The 23,592-nt window shown below is 43.9% G+C and overlaps 1 protein-coding gene across 5 annotated transcripts in view; it reads right to left on the bottom strand.

Moving 5' to 3' along the window:
* Positions 1-23,105, bottom strand: part of FYCO1 (FYVE and coiled-coil domain containing 1) — a 51,509-nt gene extending 28,404 nt beyond the window's left edge. Inside the window, exons 1-8 of one of the 5 annotated variants that reach the window (XM_014956952.1) lie at positions 22,985-23,105; positions 12,673-12,857; positions 11,045-11,151; positions 9,819-9,944; positions 5,821-5,927; positions 4,800-4,943; positions 3,929-4,022; positions 879-3,509 (exon numbers count right to left, since the gene is read on the bottom strand). In XM_014956952.1, coding sequence (XP_014812438.1) covers positions 879-3,509; positions 3,929-4,022; positions 4,800-4,943; positions 5,821-5,927; positions 9,819-9,944; positions 11,045-11,151; positions 12,673-12,727 — 3,264 coding nt within the window. In that variant the 5' untranslated portion in view covers positions 12,728-12,857; positions 22,985-23,105. The other 4 variants (XM_014956957.1, XM_014956956.1, XM_014956955.1 and 1 more) reach the window with 4 other exon arrangements.
* Positions 23,106-23,592: the final 487 nt, after the last annotated feature.

Genomic DNA, 23,592 nt, shown 5'->3' with positions numbered 1-23,592 from the left:
TCAAGGAAACTCCTCTCTGTGGTGGGAGGAGTTTCACTGTTGGCTTGCTATGGGCTATTACAGCTCTCGATAAAAAGAAGGCCCAGCTTGCAAAATACTCTGGCTCAAAAGACTGAGAGAGCCCAAATAATACTGAAGTTTAAGAAGTCTTTATGAAAATGAAACATAAATGAATGTGTGCTTTTTTCTCAAACTGGTAGGATTTTTGGATACCACCAGTGGCATAAGCCTCTGATCAACTGCCAGTCTTGGACGTTATCTCAGAATGGCAGAACAAACACAATAATATCTTCAGCCTTCAGGTGTGCTGTTTCACATACAGGGCTGACTGGAAGCAAAACATCGATCTTCTCAGCTGCCACCTTGAGCACTTGAAAGAAACATATATGAGGGAATGAATTAACTGCAAAAGTATCTGGTCTCAGTCTAAGTTTGCTTTCAGCAAAATCAGTTTTAAGGAGCAGTAGTGTTATGAGTGTGGGGAACGGGTCCTGCAATGTTCCCACCAAAAAAGAAAAAAAATCACAGCTGTGACCAGAGGGAACAGTTACAGAAGATGCCACCTTCAGTGCCAATGTAAGAAATCATGGTCCTCTCCATTACTGGTTGGCTTTTCCGTATCACGTGGCCTCTCCACTGTGCTTGGACGGCCATACTATATACCGCCAAAAAACCGTGAAGAGTTATTTTACCTCAAATAGGCCTAGATCATGAGTGCACAGACATTTTCAGATTCCCAGGCTAAGGCCAGTTGTGTGCCAGTCTCAGAGCCTGACCAACACAAACCTTAGGACTTCAAGCAGTTATTGCTGCAGCAGAAGGTAAAGCAGGGGAAATCCTGCACAGCTTCCTCAGCTATACTAACCACGTTAATTTACCTTGAATTTTGTCTGATAATTTAGAATCTCTGTGCTCATTTGAAATTTTATTGCAGACAGCTCTTCTTGGCTGGTCTCTTGGAAACTCTGTGCCTGTTTCTTTACTGTCTCCAGCTGCAATTGCAGACTTGGGACAGCTGCAGCACATATTTGAACCTCCTCTAACTTTTCTTGCAGACTCTTGTTCTCCTGTCTGAGATTAGAGATGTCAAGCTTCAGCTTCTCCTGTTGCTCTGCTGCTTGTTCTTCCAGTTCTTTGAGCATTTCTGTGGCCTGGGCTAACTGTTCTTCTGCATCCACCTTTTCAGAGGTCAAGGTACAAATCTGAATACCAAGTTCAGCCATATCTGTGTTGGTCCTGTGGAGGAGATCTTTGTTTTCTTCATTTTCCATTCTAGCAACTTCCAAATACTGCTTAACCTTGGACAGCTCTTCCCTTAGGGTCAGCAAATTATTTTCCAGCTCAGCTTTTTGATGGACTGCTGTCTCCTGCTCTTTTTTCAGCACTTCTTCTCTTTCTTTACACTGCACCAGTTCTTGCACATGGTTTCTGTTGAGTGACTCACTTTGCTCTTTCAGCTGCTGAACAAGTGCCTTCTGCTCACTTAAGACAGTCTCTGTGATTGTCAGCTCACCTCTCATCTGTTCCCTCTCATCAGTGGTCTGCTGAAGCTTGACTCGCAGGTCAAGGACTTCTGCTTGTAGCCTAGACACATCACCTCGGCTGACCTCCAACTGCTCTTCACTCCCGGTCAATCTGGAGGCCAGCTCTTTTGCCTCCTTCTCCAGAGAAGCTGTGTGCTGTAGTTGGTGTTTTTCCACTGATTCCTTTTCTGATGTGAGGGATTCAATAAGCTTTGTCTGATGAAGGCACGTCTTTTCAACACTGAGCTTTTCTACCTCAAGAGTCTCTGCTTTCTTCCTATGTCTTTCAGCTTCTGCTCTTAGCTGCTCACACTGGCTCTCCATGCCTTGCAGTTCTGCTTCCTTCTCTGTGAGCTGTGACTGGAGACACTCTTTGCTTTCCTTCAAGGTGCCTAAGCTTTTTTCCATTTGTAAACTATGCTGTTTAGCACTCTTCAGCTGTCCTTCAAGCAAGGCATAAGACTCCTTGGTGGTCTCTTCTCGTTGCTTTAGTTCCTCATAGTCTGACTGCAGAGCCTCTAATCTCTCCTCCAGAATTTGGCTTTGCCTCCTGGCATTCTGCAAGTCTTCATCCAGCTGTTTGTTCTCACCTCGAAGCTTCTTCTCTTTTTCATCAACTGACACCAGGGCATCATCTATCTCACTCTGAAGCTGTTTCTCAGACGCTCTCAGCTTGGCTACCTCGGCTTCCAGGGAAGCTTTAGAAGCTTCCAAATTTTTCACCTTCCCTTCCATCTTCTTCTTGGACTGCTGCAAATTTGCATTCTCTGCTTTCAGTTTCCTGCTCTCCTCATCCATTTCACTCACTGCAGAGTTTTGCTGCTCCATCTGCTCCTCCAGCTCCTTGACTTTTTGGCTGAGATGCTCTTTCTCAGACAACAGTTTCCGGTTTTGCTCCTCAAGGCTATCCACAGTCTGACTCACCTTTGTTAAGCGACCCTCCTGTAGTTCAAGTTGCTCTGCTTGCGACTGGGCTTCCTGCATCAGTGCTCCTTCCTTCCTACCATACTCCTCCTCAAGTTTCTCTTTTTCTTTCCTTGCTTCCTCAAGTTTTTTTTCCAGTGACCCCACCTGAGCCAGCGACCCCGTTACCTGGGTCTGGAGCTCAGCCATCTCCTTGTCTTTCAGGGTCAGGGCCTTCTGAAGTGCTTCCATTTCCTTTGCCATGGTTTCCAGGCTCCCACGCAGCTTTTGACTCTCTTCTTTGGAGTCAGCAGTGAGGCGATTGTATCTGGATTCCAGTTCCTTCTGTGCCTCTTCTTTCAGCTGCAGCTCCTCCCTTGCTGCTTTCAGCTGAGATGCACGTTCATCATTGAGTCTTTCCATATCTGCCTTTTCCTTTTCTTTCTCCTGAAGCTTCTCTAACAGTGCCTGTATTTGTAGGGCAGAGTCACAGTGGGCTGTGGCTTGCTGTCCCTTTTCCTCCAAGGCAGCATCAACTTTTGCAAGGAGGTTGAGGTTCTTCTGTTCTGTGGAACTCAGCTTGGCCTTCAGCTCATCAATGCAAAGATCCTTCATAGCAACCAAAGCCCTAGAAGCCTCCAGCTCCTGATTCAACACCTGTAGCTTTGAGGCATAGTCTTCCTTGCTGGTCACCAGCTGCTCCAGCTTTGTTGAGTATTCCTTCTGCTGTTCCACTGCATTCAGTTCCAGCGACTGCAGGCACTTCTGCAGGTCATGAACAGTGCTCTGAGTAGACTGCGAGACCTCACACTGTTTCTGCAACTCTGTGATCATCTTTGTCAGCCGGGAGTTCTCCTCGCTGTAGTTATTGCTCTTCTCCTTTTCCACCTGAACTTGTTCTTTCTGAAGGCTGACAGCTGCCTGGAGCTCCTGGTTTTCCATTTCTAGCTGGTGAATACGATCTTGAAGTTCCCTCTGCCTTAGCTCAGCCTGGTCAAGTTCTACACGCATCTCTTCAAAGCCTTCAAGGTGTTCAACGTTTAGTGAGCTATTTGCATCAGGGCTGGAAGGAAACTCTTGGGCCTAAATGAACAGAAGGGGAAAATCAAAAAATTTAGGAAGTATTAAACATTCATTTAAAATATGTCCTCAAATGAGAGCAAGTTCAGGAGTTCAGGTTCTTAACACACAGTACTGTTATATGTTGTGTTCACAGCATTACAGGATACCACCTTACAGGGAATGGGGCTTGTTTTCACCAAAAAAAATTGAAACATACCTATCTGCAGGGAGTATTCTGAATATATATTTTTTCCTCTACAAGATTTGCATATTCAGTTGAATCAGCTACTGGACAATTCCCTTTACTTTTAATTAAGAACTCCCTGTGTAGTTTACCATTTTAAGAGTCATAATCACCATAAATTACCAAGCTCTCCGGAACTATTCCATTAATTAAAGATCTAGAATGCCACATAAACATTTATTTGTCATTTGCTTACCTGCAAATAATTGCTCACTAAACTGCTCATGCTAGAACTGCGACTTGGGGGCTTCCATAAATATGCTGAAGATCCAAGCGAGGATAATGTCCTCCTGTTGATTACACAGAGAAACAATGTGTAAGAGAAGTCTAAGCACATACATACATGTCTTTCTGCTCTTACATGTAAGATTTATCTAGTTGTAACTACCACATACAAAGAGACATAGCTGCACCTGGTTTCTGGGCCAACAACCACTAAAGTTGATGGAAAACAAAATAAGGATATCATAGGCACCTAGAAAAGGATGATGGGGTTGGTAGCTGTGACATCCCACATCCCCAAGAACCAAGACAGCTTTGCTCTAAGAAATTGTATTGCTGGTGGCTCAACCAGATGGTGGCAGCATGCGGCCCTGGAAAACACCCACTGACACAAACGGATGGGGATCAGACCTAGTATATTTTGTTATTCCCCTCTTTGAGGTGGGATCAGGCTGTAGCGACCGCATATTATCATCTCTGCCATTGCTGCAAGTGAAACACACTGCTTGGCTGTTCAGGCACTACAAGTCTCAGCTCTTAAAACAGAAGGATCTAAGAACATTTCCTCTTGTGCCTGTGAAGATGAGAATAGTTTGGTCTTGGCATTTGGGCCTAAACTGCAGGTACCAGAAGTACTCCATTACAGAGCATCAACTCTGATCTCTGGTACAGTTTATAGAAAGAAAACAAAGACCAAATCGGTGATACACTAATTACATGGAGAAAGTATGCCTGCTCCAACACAAGTACTCCTACCTTCAAAAGCAGAAGCTTTTACAGATTCTGTAGCAGGCAGGTATTTTGTGGCCCTGTTAATACAAAATGACTAAGTATTTCTATCTTACCTGGCAAATGACGGCCAAGCAGCATCTAAATCATAGCCTCTTGATGCCAAGTCAAACTGAACGTCAGTGAGCTCATAGAGTTGACCCACAATTTCAGAACTCATTTTGGAATTCAGAAATGGACTTCTTGCATAGTACCAGTCACTTGAACACAAACAAACAAAAAAGTAATACTCATTGATGATTAAAAAAGAAGGAGCAGTTTCACTTGCAAAAAACCCCACAACATCATTATTCACTCCATCCCAGAAAAATTATGATACCCTATTCTAAACACAAACTGAAAACAACCAGACCAATGTTCCCATCCCTTTGATGTGAAGGAAATCAAAGTGCTTCAATGAATTCCACAGAAATGTCTTTAAAGAAGCCCCTGCACGGAATATTTTTTGCTTTAGTGCTTGGGCAAAACACTGGGAAGACAAAATATTTGCTATACACTGGATAATCACACAGTAAATACTTAAAGGACAGGCTTAATACATCAAGAATAAGGGACTGAAAGCAGCAACTAGGGTTAAATACACTGTGCAAATAGTCAGCTTTTTCTAAAAGTCCAACCAGTATCCCTCCAAGCGGTTACAAACTATTTTTGGTGTTCCTTGGCCAGAGGCAAGCTATTCCTCTGTGTGACAATCCCAAGATACATGCAAATGCTTTGTAGGCTTTATGCAACACATCCACACTAATCCTCCCTTATGATGTACAGCACAAAAGATCAAACAAGGATCTTCAATGCTTATAAAAATGTTACCTTTGAAACTGACATACAGAAGCATCACCACCACCCACTCCACACACATTTAGCTATAACAACTTTCAACCTTTACCAGCCTAAGATAGGTATGAACCAGTGACCCAGGCCAAAAGGTCTATTATCCTTTCTATCCTACTATCTAGGATTTCTATCTCTAAGCCAACTAGTTGGAAGGACTTCAATTTCTTTGAATAGCTACAAAGTGATGTTGCTTGATCACACTGAGCAAACACCTATTAATTAACAAGGCATTTTGCTACTCACCTGGTCACTTTGGTATTCATAAAACATTGCTGCAAGGTGTCTGCTAGCCTTTGATGAACCAGGGAGTAACGAAGAAATGCTCTTCCTTTTCCAAGAGATGTTCGTAGCTGGAGGGAAGAAAACACAATAAAAGGAAACTCTAAATACCATTTATAATCATGGAAAGACATGACCAGAACAGTCTACATACTGACACAAAAAAACCCACAATAGGCCACTCACTGTAAAGGAAGCAGTAAGAACTGCCACTACGAGACATCTTCTCCCAACACTGTGATTGGTGGGATCTTCTTTGAATGACAAATTTGTACCTACAGTGGTTGTTGTCCACTTTGAAGGAATACAAAAGGCATCACAGGGCCGATGAATCATCTAATATACTGAGCACATGAGTACAAACTATGCTAAGGGCAATTGCCAATATAAGGCAAAATCTCAATGTGCCCAGCAAAGCCAGAAGTGACTATTTAGGTTACTTAAGATGTGTCTGGCCACAGCTGGAAGAGCTTTAGGGCAGACCTAGTCAAAGAACAAAGATGTACACATGTACAAATACATACCCGCACGGACACAGTAACCCCAGAAGAGGTAAAAAGGCTTCTTTTATACTTAGCCATTAAGTTGAACAAAATCTAATTCCTACTTCAGACCAAAAGCAGCTGCATGACTGAAAATAATGGAACCTTTTATTAAGACAGCTGTTAAAAAAACATAACGGGGATCACAAAACTCAGCATTGAATTTTATTATAGTTACTGGCTTGAGGAATTGATATTTTGTTTTATCTTTTGCATCTGAGCTATTTGTTGTCCTGCAATATAATGAAACAGTAAACATGTAACGTTTCATTTCTCCTTTCCATCAAAATGAGTAATCAATTTAGGAATGGAAAATGAAAGCGATGAAAAGAATTTCTCACCAGCAGCCATGCTCCTAACCAAACTGCTCATCCAACTGCTCATCCAACAGTTTCCTTGGCCTCCTTAACAATGGAGGCCAAGGAAAATATTGGAGGGGCTTAGGCTCAAGTTAGTAGGTTACTGTAAATTTTGCTGAGAAGTTAGTGTGAAAGAAGGCTCAAAGGCCACACAAGCTTTCTCTCCTGATCAGTATTCCACTGTGGTGAAGTGAGAGCAATGCCTTAACTCTCAGTTTCCTTGGGTGTGCTGTTACTGGCTTTCTGTGCTCAAGTAAGACACAGGTTCCTCATTTATCTCAGCAACGCACTATATACAAAAATGTTCCTTATTCATAGAATGATGAAACGTGGACCAAAGGAAGCAACACCTTTTACTCCTTTTTGTTTTGAATTCTATAGGACATAGTGTGAAATAACATGGTCCCCAAAGGCTAAGTACCCCAGAAACAGCACATTTCTGTTTTTTGTCCTCATTCACCCTGTAGGTGTCTGAATATTTCTACAGGGAGATGCCATTTCTGCCCTGTGCACAGAAGCTTAAAAATATTCTTTCTAACTAGGCATATTTATTGGATATCTTAAGAATAGTCAAAAAACCCACTGGAAGCCACTGAACTAATCCAATCCCTACTCTCATTGGTTTATCAATTTAAACCACAACGCCTTTTTTAAGCATGGAAAACCTAGAACAAGTGTGTGCCATGAGAAGGAAAACATTTACATATCTGCAGCTACAAGTAGCCAAAGACCATTTGACTACAAAGCAAAACCATGCCACCTCCTGCCAGAGCCCTGCTAGAATTCAGGGAAGCAGGCAGTGTCTGGTGTTGTCAGTATTTCCATGTTGACTGCAAACACTGTAGCTAAGTGCAATGTATGGCTGTAGCCTGTAGTGCAATGTGTGACTGTAAAGACTTGGAAAGATGTGTATATTCAGTGTGATCATCTTTTGAAAGGGGAACAACCAGAACTCACTGCTCACCTAATGCCATCAAAGACAAGCCTCTCTTTTTAATTAACAGCTGGGCAGTTTCCAGGGTATTCCTATTTGCTTCCTTCCTTTACCTCTCTAGTATATCATCCGCCCTAATATTAGCAGCGCTGCAGGCAAAGCAGAAGAGGAGGCATTATGCTGTCAAATGTCTGACCATTCTTAAAAAGCCATTACTCTCTCCTCCTTGTTCGAAAGTCAACAAGTACTGTTCAGTAAGCAAATAAATGCCATTTGGAAAACCTTTATGTGCTACCCAGCCAGGCTGAAAAACTGGCTGCTGATTTCCACCTGTAATGAAGGGGAACAACCAACATGTTTTTCTGTCATCTCTCACTTTATTTCTGGACCTGAGTCTGCCAGCTCAGTTATCTGAAACAGCTAAGTAATTTTTTTTAGAGTTCATTTTCCTAAACCACTAGCTAATAAAGTCAAAAGAAGTCTTCCAGAAGCTAATTTCTATGGCTGCACATAAATGGAAACAGAAAATATCCTTTTTCCAAACAGTAATTTCTGATATCATGCTAACCATTAAACAGCCAGAGGTACTGAAGAAGCAGAGAAGCCCTTATACCATAGGCAACAGACCTTAAACAGCCAGAGGTACTGAAGAAGCAGAGCAGCCCTTATACCAACAGACTGTCGAAGGCTACAGCACAGTCACCTTGGCAGAGAAATCAGATTGGCTACTGTTACTGAGAATTTTGGGGCCAATAACTAAAGTCAGAGGACCTTTCCTGCAGCATCAGTCACTGTCATGACTTCTCCAGTCTTCCTGGAAGTGGTGGGAAAGCCAAAGCCAATTTCCATGGCTCTCTCCCATTTCCCTTCCTAGTGGTAAAACAAACTGGAGCCCTTCTCTGGCTTGTTCACCTTGGAACAGCACAATTCAATATTGTCTAAGTTGCTGAGAGGAGAAGGTGAGGTAGGGAACACAGAGCCTACAGTATCATGGCTCTCCTTCAGATGGCTCAAGACAACATTATTTAGAGCTTCTGTGGAGGAACTGCTAATAGAACAGGTAAATCTGCTGTAAATAGTAACTTGCTAATGAAAATTAGCGCTGCTGACAGATAACAGAACTGAGCATCAGGACAATGATGGCCAGCACCACCATACCACCACCTCTTTTACCCACAAGGGAAGTTCTTCTTCAAATTATTCTAAAGACTCAGATAGGATCAGAACAGAAAGCTTCTCACAGCACTTATTTCACCCCCTCATTAGCATCAGGACAATGATGGCCAGCACCACCACACCACAAGGGAAGTTCTTCAAATTATTCTAAAGACTCAGACAGGATCAGAACATAAAGCTTCTCACAGCACTTATTTCACTCCCTCATCAAGCTGAAGATATAACATGGCTGTTAAAAGATTATGCTTTTATTACTAGATCTAATAAAAATAAAGCTTTTTGTCCTGTTCATGACAGCTTACCCAAGGGAATAATGACAACCATCCCAAGCCATTACATCATGCTATTTGACATGGAAGAACAAAGCTGAGACAGAAGATGAAATATTACGCTCAGTCAGTCCTCCTCAACATTACTGACCAGTTGAAAACCTCTTAAGAAATGTCAAACACGAATCTTTAGTCTGACTCTCAGAGCAAATCCCAGTTTAAGCTGTACTCAAGATGGCACGTTCTACCCCTTGACTTAATTTTTCATCCCTATTTAGAGAAAATGGCACTAAGTTAATGTAAAGGTGGGGCACAACCACGGACAAACAGGACCATCCATGTGTGTAAGTGGTCTTCAAAATAAGTAAGAGTCAGGCTATCTAATCCTATATAATTTGGTGCCCTAGTAACAAGAGTAACCTTGCTTTTTTATATTTTACATGAGAATTAAAAAAAAAAATCCCAACTTTTTTTTTGGCCATATGTTAGAAGTATAATTTGGTGCCCTAGTAACAAGAGTAACCCTGCTTTTTTATATTTTACATGAGAATTTAAAAAAAAATCCCAACTTTTTTTTGGCCATATGTTAGAAGCAGTGTATTTTCTTTTGCTTTCTGCTGCTCTCTGAAAAGAAATACCAAAACACAAACCACACACTGCGATGCTTAACTGATATACTTACTTCTGTAATAGACTTGACAAAGCGGATTCCATCATTAGCTCCTTTGACTTTTGCCAGGCAGTCACAGAAATAATCCCAGTAGTCTTTTCTGTTCCCCAGTAATGTGTTTTTTTCTTTCTGGTCAAACTTAAAGAAGGAAAACAAAAAGCAGTGAGCAAAAGTTAGATATAAATATATATAGCTACTTGGAATTCTGTTCCTCTCGCAGCAACATGTGCTTTCATGGCTCCTCTTAGTTTTAGCCAATGTATTCACAAAGGAAAGAGACATTGTACCACACTGATGCAATCCAGCACTTACAAAAGCTACTTTACAGACTGTAACAGATAATAATGTTCTGGGTCTAGTTAAAATACAGACATCCATTCAGAACTGCGGAAACAAAGATTTGCAACAGACTCAGCAGCTGTTCAAGAGCAAGGAACTGTAAGAACCAGTTGCTGAGGGACCTGCAATCAAGCGTGGCAATAGACACGTGTATGTACCAGACAAACCTGCTCTAGTTAAATCCCATTCAGAGCAGTGCAGCAAGGGTATGGGCTGCAGCTTGGACCATTCAAATCCCAAAGGATTCTTCAGCTTCTGCTGAAGCCTCTGCAACCCAATTAAAACTCCCTTGCCTAGATTAAGGCTAGATTAGCATGTCTTTGTTGCAATCAGTGACATGATTACAGTATGTGTTGACATAAGACTACACAAACTGAACTTCAGTTTGCCCAGCAGTGTCCCTTTTAATTTAAATTTTGAGGCCAAATTTAAATTTGGCCAGAAAGCAGCATTCCAGATTAAAAATCAGCCCTTTCTCGTAAGAATTCTAGACAATAAAAATTAATTTCCAAAGTGAAATTGCTAAAAATTCTGTAAAGTACTCACATCTTTACATTTGAACCATGAATAGCTTACTAGTATTTATTTTGCATTAAAATGTTGTTAAGATCTCAATACCACAGTTTTTCCAACAAGCTCAAATCTTTCAGATCAATAGAATAATGCCTTACGTTCTTCAATCAAAGTGCCAGCACTGCCTTTTAAATACGTTTAGTTATTTTCATTTGAAATCAGTAAAATAAGTTCAATTTCACTTATTGGAAAAAAAATAAAAGACAGACAGACTCAACTGGCTATTTATGACTATTTGAGTTAAACCCCACATACTGAAGAGGCAGTAAGAGTAAAAAAAGCCTAGCTCTGATGGTGAATTGCACACAACACACATCACTTTTTACCTGCAGAAGGTACTCAAGCTTGTAGGAGAATTTTTGCAAGTTGACACTGTCATCTGTGATTGGTTCCCCTCCTTCTTTAAATTCTTTACTTAATTCGGTCACAGCATCTTTAAAACAAGACATCAAAATGGTTAACTAATGCAAGAGATATATAGCACTGAATCCATAAACAACTAAATAAATGGGTTTTCTGCCTGGATATTATGCATGTATGTTAAGTTTCTTTCAGTTCAACGGTCTTAAAAACAGTGCAAAAAGCTTATTGACATGCTTTGCAATTTAACACCACCTATAAAATAACAGAGCTCGAGTTATGTCAATCTGTTATACTGACTACTACATCTTAAAAAGAGCAAAACCTCCTTCTGACACTTAGCAAAAACTGGTAACAGACAATGACTAACTGGTCCTTCAGCAGAGAAAAAAGAACTTTTTGCTGTCTCATGTGCACATTAAGTTATTGCCACAGAACAAACAGAATTCTGATTAGAAAGGACAAAGCATGTAATCTGCTAAAGGGGATCAGTAACATGAGAACAGTTGTCCAGTCAGCACATTTATCTTCTCCATGCTTTATTCGGGAAGGTTCAGCTTGTGCTGGTTACAAAACACAAATGGGAAAAGTAATTTACATTAAAAAAAGCGTACAGCAACTCCTCTTCCCTAAAACCTACACCCCTAGCAGGTGAGAAAATCTCAAGTCAAAGCAAACTCTGCGGTCTCCCTGGACGCTCTGGACCCAAAGGGTGTATTTCTCAGCATCACAGATTACTGATTTTGATCTTGCTTTCCACTTGGTTTTGCATTTCTTTCATGTGGCTGAGTGAGCTCAAGCTCCTAGTTCCACTTGATCCCCTTTGTTCTCGTTAACGGGTACGTAGATCTCCTTTTTATGTTATGGAAAGATACAGGTTCCCAGATTTGGTGCCTATAATACCTTATATTTAATAAAAATTAACAGGAAAAATATCTGGATCTTACTATAGGCAAGGACAGAAGATTAGGATAGAGACAGAGCAGGGAAATGGTTATGAATCTGCTACCAATTTCACCTGCAACAGAGCTGTGGAAAATTAGGTTGGCTACTGCTAGTGGAGGACAAGTCAGGTGCACAGATAGCATGTTCCAGAGCAGCCAGAACAGCAGATCCAATTCTCCAGCACTCTTCCTCCAGGTCTCCATTCCCAGTTTGGTTTGGCCTCCTGATTTTTTTCCCTTCCCACATTAGCAGCAAGTCCACACCAACTTCCCACCAAGGGAGGGTCTAAAAATCAGGTTGCCTCCTTATCTCATGTGAAGTCTTATAGCCCTAGTCATGCCAACACAGTCCTGGCTCACACTGCACACCCCACAAACACTTTTTTTTTTTTTAATCATAAAACTTATTTCCCATCTTGTATGTTTAAATTTGCAGAATTTAAGGATTTAGGGTCCTGCAGAAGGTACAGCACATCTCTCACAAAATCATCAGCCACATGTCTATCGAGCACATCACATACCTCGAACTACGTTGCCATAATTGCGGCACAAAAGCATTACACAACCAAAAACACAACTCCCACTCTCTGCTATCTAAAACATGGAGGCAGTCCAGCCTACAGAATGAATCTATCAGCATGGCACTGTACCTTGCAAGTCTCTGATAATCCGCTGCAGCTGGCTCTCGCCACTGGTTGCTGCCATCTTGAAAACCAAAGGAGCTCCCCTTCTGGGCTGTTGACCTTTTCATCCATCTATATAAAAACAGCAGAGTTCATATCCTTGATGACCACTGGGCTGGCAAAGATTATTCTTCTCTGTGACACCTGTGATTCTGCAAAAGTAAAAAACAAAATTAAAGTCTTTATCGTCTCAAATGAGCAGAAGAGAGGTGCTTTGGCATTTTAGGTCCTCATTAGTAATGAATTTCCATAAGGCCAACTCTATTCCAGGAACTTCCTTTACATTTCCTTCTAGAAATAACTTTCCATTTCAGTTATTTCTTCAGTTATATCTTTCAAAACTACTGAGCAAACCTCAGAGAGCAATTTTCTCTCACTGGAGTTACAACACAGCTAGTCTTGCAGCCCAGCTCAGGCTGGCATTTCGTGCAACTCATCTCGTGACCCTGACAGAGGTTCTGATGACACGGGACTTTCCCTGCAAAACCCTCTGACAGATCTTCCCTACAGGCTGCCCAGTAAAAGGATACAATGACTTTTCTATTTCAGGGAGACTTTCAAGACACGGAGCAGACACAGGCAAAGGAGTCAAAAAATGATGCATGTTTGATTCTCTGGCATTGGACCATACTTTTAACTCATAACTACTAAAAGATTTAATACTGGAGACTGGTTTTAGCATGAGAAACACCTCTCAATCCCTCCTCAGAACCCACTGTTCCCAACACATGTAAGAGGACACCGTTTTATTTTAAGCTCTGTCACAGCATCCCTGGCTGGATAAATATACCTTGCACCATCTCCGTTGCCTAGAACAATGACAAGTGAGCTACACCTAGCACGTATAGAGAATCTTTCCTTCATCAAAATTAATAAATTAATTAAAAGCCTCAAACACCTTACGAAAACAACCATGCCTGAGGAGCCAAATTTTCAAACACCAATCTGGTAACAATTGTTCAAAAAAAGCCACACATAAATTAATTAAAAGCCTCAAACACCTTACAAAAACAACCATGCCTGAGGAACCAAATTTTCAAACACTAATCTGGTAAGAATCGTTCAAAAAAGCCACATAGAAACTAAGCACCCTGTTCAAAGGTGGATCAGAATTCTGCCTGCAATGGCACAGCCAGATTTTCAAGCAAGCACAACATCCAAAGCACCGAATCCTTACAAAATTTACTGTTACACTTCTGTGTTTTGTTATCATTCAAGCTGAACTACAATAAAATTAAGTCGTAATTAAAATCATACAAACTTTTGAAATACAAATGTGATTAAGTCTTTCCCAAAATAACGAAATTGGCATAGCTGAAGTAGTTGTCTGAATTAAATGAATGGACCCTCCTTCTACTCTGTGTAACAAGGTATTGTTTGGAAATCATCCTTAGGTGATCTATTCTTTTCTTTTTGAACCAAAGCAAACCTTAACAAAGCCACAGAGACAGAATCATGATAAGTGTAAAGAAAAAGGTTCAAACTAAGCTTATCGGTGGGTTTCTCTTAATACCTGTGGTTTGTTACCTGCTAGTTTCCATTTCTGTATTTTGATGGCAGTTATTACATTATGACACACCTGTTGTGTGGACCACGTGCTGTCTGGGGAAGGGCCTTGGCCCTGCAAAATCCCCATCACAGGGAGAGAAAGCCAGCGCAGCACAGAGCATCTGACCTTTTGTGGTGCCAAACATGATTTTTTTACCTTAAATCACCAAGACTACGTAACCAAGGCTCCTATCTTGATTCTACTGAGTCATCTTATGAAGTATCACACTTCCTGGCAACTTGTTGAGTTTGGGTACCAATGGAAAAAAGCAAGAATAACAAAGACTGTGAGTGAACATTTCCTTTTCTAGGCACGCACAGTTGTATCAGCCATATCTGTTCAGCCTGGCAACAGTTACAGAAAGGAGCATAAGTGAGAAAAGTGTGCAATGTGGGCAATGACTAGCCAAAACGTGTGGCTAAACCAAACGTCCTTCCTCACACAATGAGGGAAAAGAGCAAGGGCCAACAAGGGGATCCTGCCTGTCCTTCCCAAAGACCAGAAACAAGCTCCAACTCGAGGCTCCAGAGGCACGAGGAGTACACAAGAGGCATGCCAGGAAAACAGCACACGGGCCAACTGCAGGCACGTACAGATAGCCCAGCAGAGATGGCATTTGAGCCCTTATTTTGCAACAGCCAGCAGGGAGCAGGGCACGGGGCATCCTATGGCAGAAGGCACAGTGTGGGACCTCATCGAGTGCTAGTTGCCGGCAGACTGCTCAGCAGAGATTTATGGGGGGAGGATTAAGGTGGTTTAGAGTTCCCCCAGTCCCACTAGCGCTGCATAAGTTAGTGTGTTTGCCCAGAAGTCACAGATAAATGACTCCTGTGTGCACAACAGTTCAGCTGCACAGTGGAAGGGAGTGTGCTCCTAATGGGTTGATCCTGTCATGCCAAAGCAGCCCAAGCCATGCATCTTTATCCCTGCCAGAACAGAGACAACCCAGCTAGAGGCATGTAGCTGCACAGACCACTCCTCTTCCTCATCTCCTCCCAGTTACCCCTTTCCTCAGTACTGGGAGCAAGGCCTCGCAGCTTCCCCCTTCCTTGCATCAGCTCACACCCATGAGACGTGCACTTACATCCTTCTTTTCCCAGAGGTGAGGAGGATCTTTCAACCTGGGCTATTGCACAAGGAGAACCTGCTGAAACTTTTTCTACCTGCCTTCTCCTCTGCAAAATGGACAGAAAGGTACTTCTCTTCTCCATGGTCTTTCCAGAGGTGTTCTTATGAAACACAAGCCATCCCACAGAGAAGTGCAGAGCTCACTTCCTGTGGTAAAGAAAGCCAAGAACGTCCCTTAACTGGTTTCCCAAGGTTTCAAACTAGGAAGAGCTTCTGTAAACACCTGATCTAGTCCTTCCTGACCGCAGGGCATTTTGCGCAGGGCTGCTGAGAGCACAACCCTGTTCCTCCAGCATTGCCTATCCTATTAGGTACCTCTGTAAATATCTGCTTTGTGAGAACAGCATGATACATGTGTCAGGCACGGGCGACCTGCTTTGGGTGAAAAGCTTTTTAGGTGATGCATCGTTACCTCTGATGTAATAGCATTGGACTAAGGCTGATGGCACTGACTGGCACAAAAGTGCAGCACTGCTGTGACATCAGTGCAGTTACACTAAGGACCCGGCACAGAGTACAGCAGAGGAGACCAGACAGGGAATGTCATCAGTCCCTCCCATCCCTGGGATGTCTGAAGGTGGCTGCTCCTTCTCCTGCTGGCATAAGTACCAGCGTGGGGGTGACAATCTTCTTTACAGAGGGGGATATCCTGGAGACGAAAGAACGAAGCAGAAAGGAAACAGCCCACTTATAGGAAAAGAAAAGATTTACCTGAAGGGGAGTGAGACACATACAAAACAGTAAATAAAAGTTAATGACTATAATTAAATTGGTTAGTGGGGTAGCTACCATGGCCTACTTTTAATCTGATCTCATAACATTTCTCTTTGTGTTACTGTAGCCACGTCTGCATCTCCAGCAGCTACATTTTTTTAAATTCATTGGTCCATTTTGGCCTCTCTTGACAGAAGGCAGAGGTCTTCAAAATATTACACTCCTCCATGTGCAACCAGAACAGTAATTCCACAAGCAGAATTTCTCTTTATTGATAAAAAGGCTGCAGGAGTTGTGAGCCTGATATCAGAGAATCCAATCCCCACCCAACTGCATTTTCAGCATACGCTAAGAGCAGATTTCACACTGAAAACTTGGGGTGATTCAGTTAAAAAGTAAATCGGATCTGCAAGATAAATTCATTGGAAACCAAGGTCTGTTTCTTTCTATTGCTTATAGAAATATTTCATGTTAATGTAACTACTTGGTCTAGCTATTCCAAACAAGGGCACTTCATCACATGACCTCTGCTGGTACCACAAGACCTTTAATTATTTGGTGCCTGCAATTCTCTACCTGTTCTAGCACTCTATATGAAACAAAACAGGCAACTGATGACATGGAGCCAAATCCTACATTCATGAGTCATAACGATTTTAACTGTGTTGTTCCCTTGTGTAATGTGAGCACAATTTGTCCCATAAAAGCAGATACTGGCTGACAACTGCAAGGCACGCTTTTGGAAAGTGTGTGGAAAAAAACAACCTACCTGGTCATACAATTGGCTACAAGATACAGTGACAAAAGAATACTGAATGCAAACTTCACAGCAAAGATGAAGGAAGAACCAGGAAAAGGAAGTCTCTACCGCTCAGGACTGTAACACCACTGATTTAGTTAAATAATTTCATTCCAGCAACTGTCTGGAAAAAGTACTTTGTTGTAGCAGGAAACATAGAGCCCCAGTGGAATTTACTACAACTGCGCTGCTAGCTTTTCTCATTTCATACCATGCGGGTAAATAAAGCTGCACATCCATAAAGCTAAAGCACTCTTTGCTGGAAATAAGGGTCTGAAATGAACTGCAACAAAGATAGCATGACTTTTCTGTCATGCACCCGTCCGTGCTTTTACTGAGCAACTCAACCCTTTGTGCTTTAGCACTGCATATAAAGATACGATATGACTGATAAAAATGCACACTGGACTACATTAAATAGGACAATTAAAAACAAAAGGAAGACACAGCCTGAATGTCAGCTAAGGTTTCCATTTGGAGTTTTGAAGCTTGGTTACATTCTGAGAAGTGAAAATGTCTTGCTGAATTAATCTTCCCCCTTCATTTTCTACTACAACAAACCTTCACGTTTCAATTACAAAAATATGTTTCAGGGGCAATATTTTTTATTTCTTTTAGTACTTCAAACAGGAGATCACACTGCAAACCTATGTTGATTTCCCACATGCTCATACACACAAACCTTGTGTTCGGGTGTATAAGCATTCAGTAATTAAATGCATCTTGCAGCAAATACATGCCCAAAGAAATAAATTCAGAATATCACAGCACGGCAGAAGAGAGTAACTAGATGTAGTGCATAAAATCATTCACATATTTTCGTAAATGCCTGGTAGAAAAGTAGCATGTTTACAGTTAGGAACTCCTTACAGTAAGGCCACTCTTGTGCTACATGGATATTTACATTTTGCAGCATAAGAAAACAAACTAATGACATTCACAAAATACTGCTTGCACCCCTAACCTGACAGGAGAGACTGACACAAAAGAATCAGTAAAGTTTTGTATAATCTTTTACCAAACTTCCCTATTCTATGGATAACTGGCCTGCTTTCTCCCACTATTCCTTGTATTTGCAAACTGTTCTTAGAAAAAGATAAAAACTAAGCAACTGATACGAGCATACAAGTGTCACGATAAGAACTGCACGAAATAGAGTTAATTTTTAACCCTGAGTGGAAAAAGCCGGCAACTCAAGCAACTTTTTTTAAAAGTTGCACCTGCTGAATTGGACCTCCACTTTAAGACCTGACTTAAACCCCTTTAAAATACTACACTGAACTTTGCCAAACAGGGCAGATGCTTTAGCACAGGGACATAGTTTCCTGATTTGGAGAATGCAGTGCTTTGTCTCTGTTATTCCTCACATCACTAACAGTTGAAGAACATGAACTCAAACGGTCACTTTCCGCAAACACCACAGGGATGGGTTTGTACCTGTCTCACAAAGACAGCCCTGTCTCTGCCCTGTCTCATGACGACAGAAGTCTCCTGTTTGAGGAAGCAGTCAGCTCACAAGGAGAAGAGTACTCTTCCCTTAACAGGAATTGCACCGGTATCGCTCTTAACAACCTCATCTGCCCTTCCTCCTAAGGACAAGCCAGACCTTGCCCCATGTCAGAAACGCTACACCGTGTTTACTAACATCTACTAATTAGCCTAAGCATAACTCTCCCAGTCTTGCTTCGTGCTTCTCCTCAGCTACTCCCCATCCTATTTCACTGCCTGTATGGTGAATTGAAAAGACATGTTTCATTCAAAAGTGAAAAGTTTTTCTTCCCCTCATCACACTCTCATTCTACCGAGTCATTCTCCCCACGTCCCCGTGTACCCTGCCTGCCACAAAACCTGCTCTTCCCCTCCACAGCTCACCCAACCAATGATAAAAATCTCCTACACGTTCTTCAAGCCAGGCACCTGATGCTTGGGTGCTACTCAGAGGAGCACCATACAGATACCTACAGAAATAGAAACATCAGAGGACTTCCATCTGCAAAGGAGCTTTGGTGATTCATGGCACTCAGCTTGCTCATTCTACAAGCCTGGAGTCTTCAAACAATCTCATGTTTTTCAGGTCTCCAAAGCTGGTCTCTGAGCCTTGTTAACTTCCTCAGCAAGCTCGGCCTGACTCCCAGCTACCTCTGCCACATCTCAGCCACCTCTGAGACTTCAGGATAGTTAAAAACAACAACCTCTGAATGGAGGCTTTCCTTAGCAGAATTTTTTACCTCTGTATCTACCGTTCCACACCGTCCCTCCAAGCCAAGGTTTCAGAAGTACTTGAAAAGGCTACCTCCAACTAATGGTTTTGGGAAGTTTGGTGGGTAGGTGTTGAGACTTGCCCATGTCTAGCGCTCCATCCGTCCTCCATCCATCCAACAGCAGCAGTAGCTCCCGAGGGCAACTCCTGGCCTAGGTGTAGTCCCTAGTCAACCAGCAACACGGAAAATTACAGGTTTTGGCCACGCATACGTAGATCAAGTAGAAGGCGAGGCAAAAACCACGCTGAGAAAACCCAAACTGGCAGGCCACTGAGTGAATCATGCTACCTCACAGCCACCAGCAAAAATTCTTGTTTTTTTTCCTCTGTAGCAGGAAGCACGGAGTATTTCCTCTCTCCATCTCTCCTCATGGGTTTTCTAGTGAAGGTCACCATTTCGGGGGCAGGGGGAATTTCAGAGTCACAAACCCAAAGATTTAAAAGCCTTTGAAGAGAGGCCTGTATGAGACTGCTGCTGAGCCTGTCGGGAAGAGACAGGCTCACAGACCACACAGGCTTGGCACCAGCCCAGGTATTCAGCGATATCCTGATCCAACCTGTTCACTTTCAAAACCTAAGTCAGCTTGCAGTAGTAGCAAGACCCTTCCTGTGCTTGTCCCCCTTCACAGCAGTAAATTAAATGTCATGGTGGACACACTCAGGGGTTACCCGTTCACAAATATCTTTGCTGAGATCACTGTACCATCAGCATCACGGAATACTGTCATGGACAAAAATATTCAACCAAAGGGAAGGTTGTACGAGTCAAGGTCCTGTGCAGCAACAGTTTCCCAGCACTACTGGAAGCACTAAGACTCTAAATAAAAGGTTCTGGTCCTTCTAGTAGTGTTACAAACTGTAAAGCTGCCTTCTGAATACATTTGGACTAAGTATTTACTACTATTACAGAAGTTTTGGACACAAACAACCACCACTTCCTGCACAAATTGAAATTGCTACACAAAAATAATAAAAAGACTAGATACAAGTTGCTAAAAGGTTTCCTTTCATTGGCAAAACCAAACAGAAATAAAAACATAGTAATATAAATAAATAAAAATAATAACGGGTAACAATAAAAAAAACATAGGACTTTTACAGTTCCATTCAGTTTAAGAATCTCAGCAACATCTAAAGAATACTAGAAGGGTTCAGAGTTTGACAAATAGGTTAATTGTTAATTTTTAAAGGTGACCAACTAAGAAAACAATTTTCAGCAGTACTTTTGCTTGAGTCCACCGGATAATTTCCGCAATTTTACACATACCTTTCTTTAAATTTTGAATAGTTTTCTCTCCCTAGTTGTTCCTTTAGGTCTTGATCCCCCACCAACCAAGTCTTAGCAGCCCCTGGCCTCCAGGATGTTAGTACAAATTCCTATTCCTTTTATGTAACCCTCTAGCAGCGGAGAGTGGGACTGCAAATACAATACACCCTTTCACTGTTTGGAGACAGTGCACTTAAGAGGTTCCTTTATACATTAAAATCACGCTCAATAACTAACTAACTAACTAACTAACTGGCTCTTCAGAAGAAGCAGTGAAACCATGTCCACAACAAACGCTGTCAAATATATATACTTAAACAAGAAGAGCAAAATCAACTATCTCTTGCTTTCCACCATAGTATCTTAGGCACAGCTTTTTAACTGCAGTGCAGTCTTCTAAATGTGAATGTTTGGAAATACCGTTTGGAACGTCCGGAACATTTTTTAAACTCAAGCACTCCCGCGAGGATCACTGGAAGACTTCAGGAAACTGCCTTGTACACAGTAATATCTGGAAAACATAAAACGCACTACCACGAGGCAGTTTATCTCCTCTGCTGCACGACCTGCAACGTTATACCACAACCGAAAACAAGAAAAACACCAAGAGAGCACATGTCACCAATGCTGCTGACAAGACAGCGTGCATGCTGTACCCTGAAAGTTTAATCCCAGCCTCCCTCTAGGGCTACACGAACTCAGAGCTGGATAAAAATCAAACACCCTCTTCCACTCTTCAGCATCAAAGAGGCGAAGGCCTGGTGCTCCTCCCTCTGCGTTCACACTTGAAAAGTAACCCGGTTTCAAGTGAGAAGCCGAACTGGAAGCGTGATACCTACAGCTGGGGAACTCCACAGGCCCAGCAAGCCTCCGCACGGGCAAAAATCAGCAGGAGGCCGGGTGCCACGACCCGAGCAGAAAACATCAGGGCCCTGAGCTCGGAAACCGGCAGCCGCAGCAGCGAGGAGTTCATTCTCCAGCCTCCAAACCACGGCACAGCCCCTCCGCAGCCCCACTCACCACCGCAGGACCCCTGCCCGAGGAGAATCCAGAACCCAAAGGCAGCGGACGACCATTTCACTAAAGCCTCGCTTGCTTTTTTTAATTACTTTTTTTTTTTCTTTTTTTTTTTAATCCTTGCTCGCTCTGGATTACCAGGATCAACGTAAGCCGGAGGAGGAGGGCCGGACGCAAACCCAGCATCTGCTGCGGAGACAGACCCAGCCACCGGCAAAACTCTCCCTGGTCCGTCTGCTGGAGATTTGCCGACACAAGGGCAAGCGGGATTAGGGCCGTGGCAAATATTTGCCCGTCAGCACTTTGTAACGGGTGAAGGCACGGACACACGGGTGGGTATTTGGTTTCTAGCTGGGGCCCTGGGGGACTCTGCTCCTCCAGCAGCTGCCGTCACCAGCAGGGAAGGTTCGGAGGGTCCCTTTGGGGGTGGGTGACCCCAGAGAATCATGGAATTGTCAGAGTTGGAAGTCACCTCTAGAGACCATCCAGTCCAACTGCCCTGCCAAAGCAGGGTTGCCCAGAGCACATCACTCAGGGCTGCATCCAGGCGGGTCTTGAAGATCTCCAGAGAAGGGGACTCCACACCCTCCCTGGGCAGCTTCTTCCAGGGCTCTGCCACCCTCACCCCAAAGAAGCTCTTCCTCAGATTTGAGTGGAACTTCCCATGTTCCAGCTTGTGCCCGTTGCCCCTCCTCCTGTCACTGGGAACCACTGAAAAGAGTCGAGCTCTGTCCTCCCTCAACCCACCCTTTAGGTACTTATAAGTATTAATGAGGTCTCCCTTTGGCCTTCTCTTCTCCAGGCTAAGGAGTCCCAGCTCTCTCAGCCTTTCCTCATCAGGGAGATACTCCAATCCCTCCATCATCTTTCCTGCCCTACACTGCACTCTCTCCAGCAGTTCCCTGTCTCTCTTGAACTGGGGAGCCCAGAACTGGAGGCAGCATTCCAGTTGTGGCCTCACCAGCGCAGAGCAGAGGGGGAGAACGACCTCCCTAGAAAACAGAGGGTTTTGTGGCCTCACCAGCACAGAGCAGAGGGGGAGAACGAACTCCCTAGAAAACAGAGGGTCAGTGCTTGTGTCGGCCTAAAAATCATGGCTCGCCAGGTGGGAACAATGACACCTAAGGCAACCGGGCCTGCCCGCCTCGGTGCTGGCCCTGAGGGACGGCGCCTGGGCGGACGCTGGCCACCGTCCAGGCCCCTCAGCGGCCTGTGTGTGCGGCGCCGGTCACCCCAACTCGGGCCGGGGTGTCCCTGCCGGTGCGGGGTTCACCCCGCCACAGGGCCCAACCAGCCTCCCCCCTACACCCCCCCCGCCCCGGCGCTGAGGGGCCGCGGCGCAGCTCGTTCCCCTCTCCGTCCCCGCCGGGGCTCCTCCCCTCGGAGCCCGGCTCCCAGCCGCAACAAGTGGAAGCGGCTGAAGTTACTTCCCCACCCAGCTCCCTCCGGCAGCCGCCGCCTCTTCCCCGCCGCCCCTCGCCGCCTTCCCCGCTCCCTCGGGGCCGGCTGTGCGTGCGTGAGGGAAGGGAGGGAGTCGCGTCTTACCTGGGCGGCCGCCACCATGTCGCGGAGAGGCGGCCCGGGGTGAAGCTCCGGCGCCGTCCGCCGCTCCCCGCCGACTACAACTCCCGTGAGGCCGCTGGAGGTGACTCCCCACCCCCGGGGCGGTGGCTGGGTACGAGGCTCCGGGATCCCGGACGGGCCCGGCCGCGGCGGCTCCCTCAGCGGGGCTGGGCCTGGGATGGGGGGGGAGGCCGAGCCGGGGGGGATAACCGCGGTGAAAATAGAGTTTAAAAGTGGGTTTTCGGGGAAAATCGCTGCTTATATCTATCTCTATAGATATAATGGCTCTTTATATCTATGTATAACCCCTATATCTGTGGGGTTGGGTGGTTTCCTCGCTGGCGGGGGGGTGTTTTTGGTACCCTCAAGCGAGGTCGCCTGTCAAGAAGTGTAGCTTTTTAACATAGTGCCGACTGTTGCTTTTAGGACAGTTCAGCGTGATATGGTTTTTTCTTTCCTTTTTTTTTTTGGTTTTGTTTGCACATCAGTTGATCGAGCTCTTTGCAGGGGCTGCTGAAGCGAAGGTGAGACCAGGCTCCATAAACCCAGCAAAAGGCAGATTTACCCTTTCTGTTCTCCTCGGCTGGCAG

Source organism: Calidris pugnax, unplaced genomic scaffold, assembly GCF_001431845.1.
Source record: "Calidris pugnax isolate Ruff unplaced genomic scaffold, ASM143184v1 scaffold351, whole genome shotgun sequence".
Lineage (NCBI taxonomy): Eukaryota > Metazoa > Chordata > Aves > Charadriiformes > Scolopacidae > Calidris > Calidris pugnax.
The sequence above is the reverse complement of the archived record's forward strand: the minus strand, read 5'-3'. Positions and strand labels throughout refer to the sequence as shown.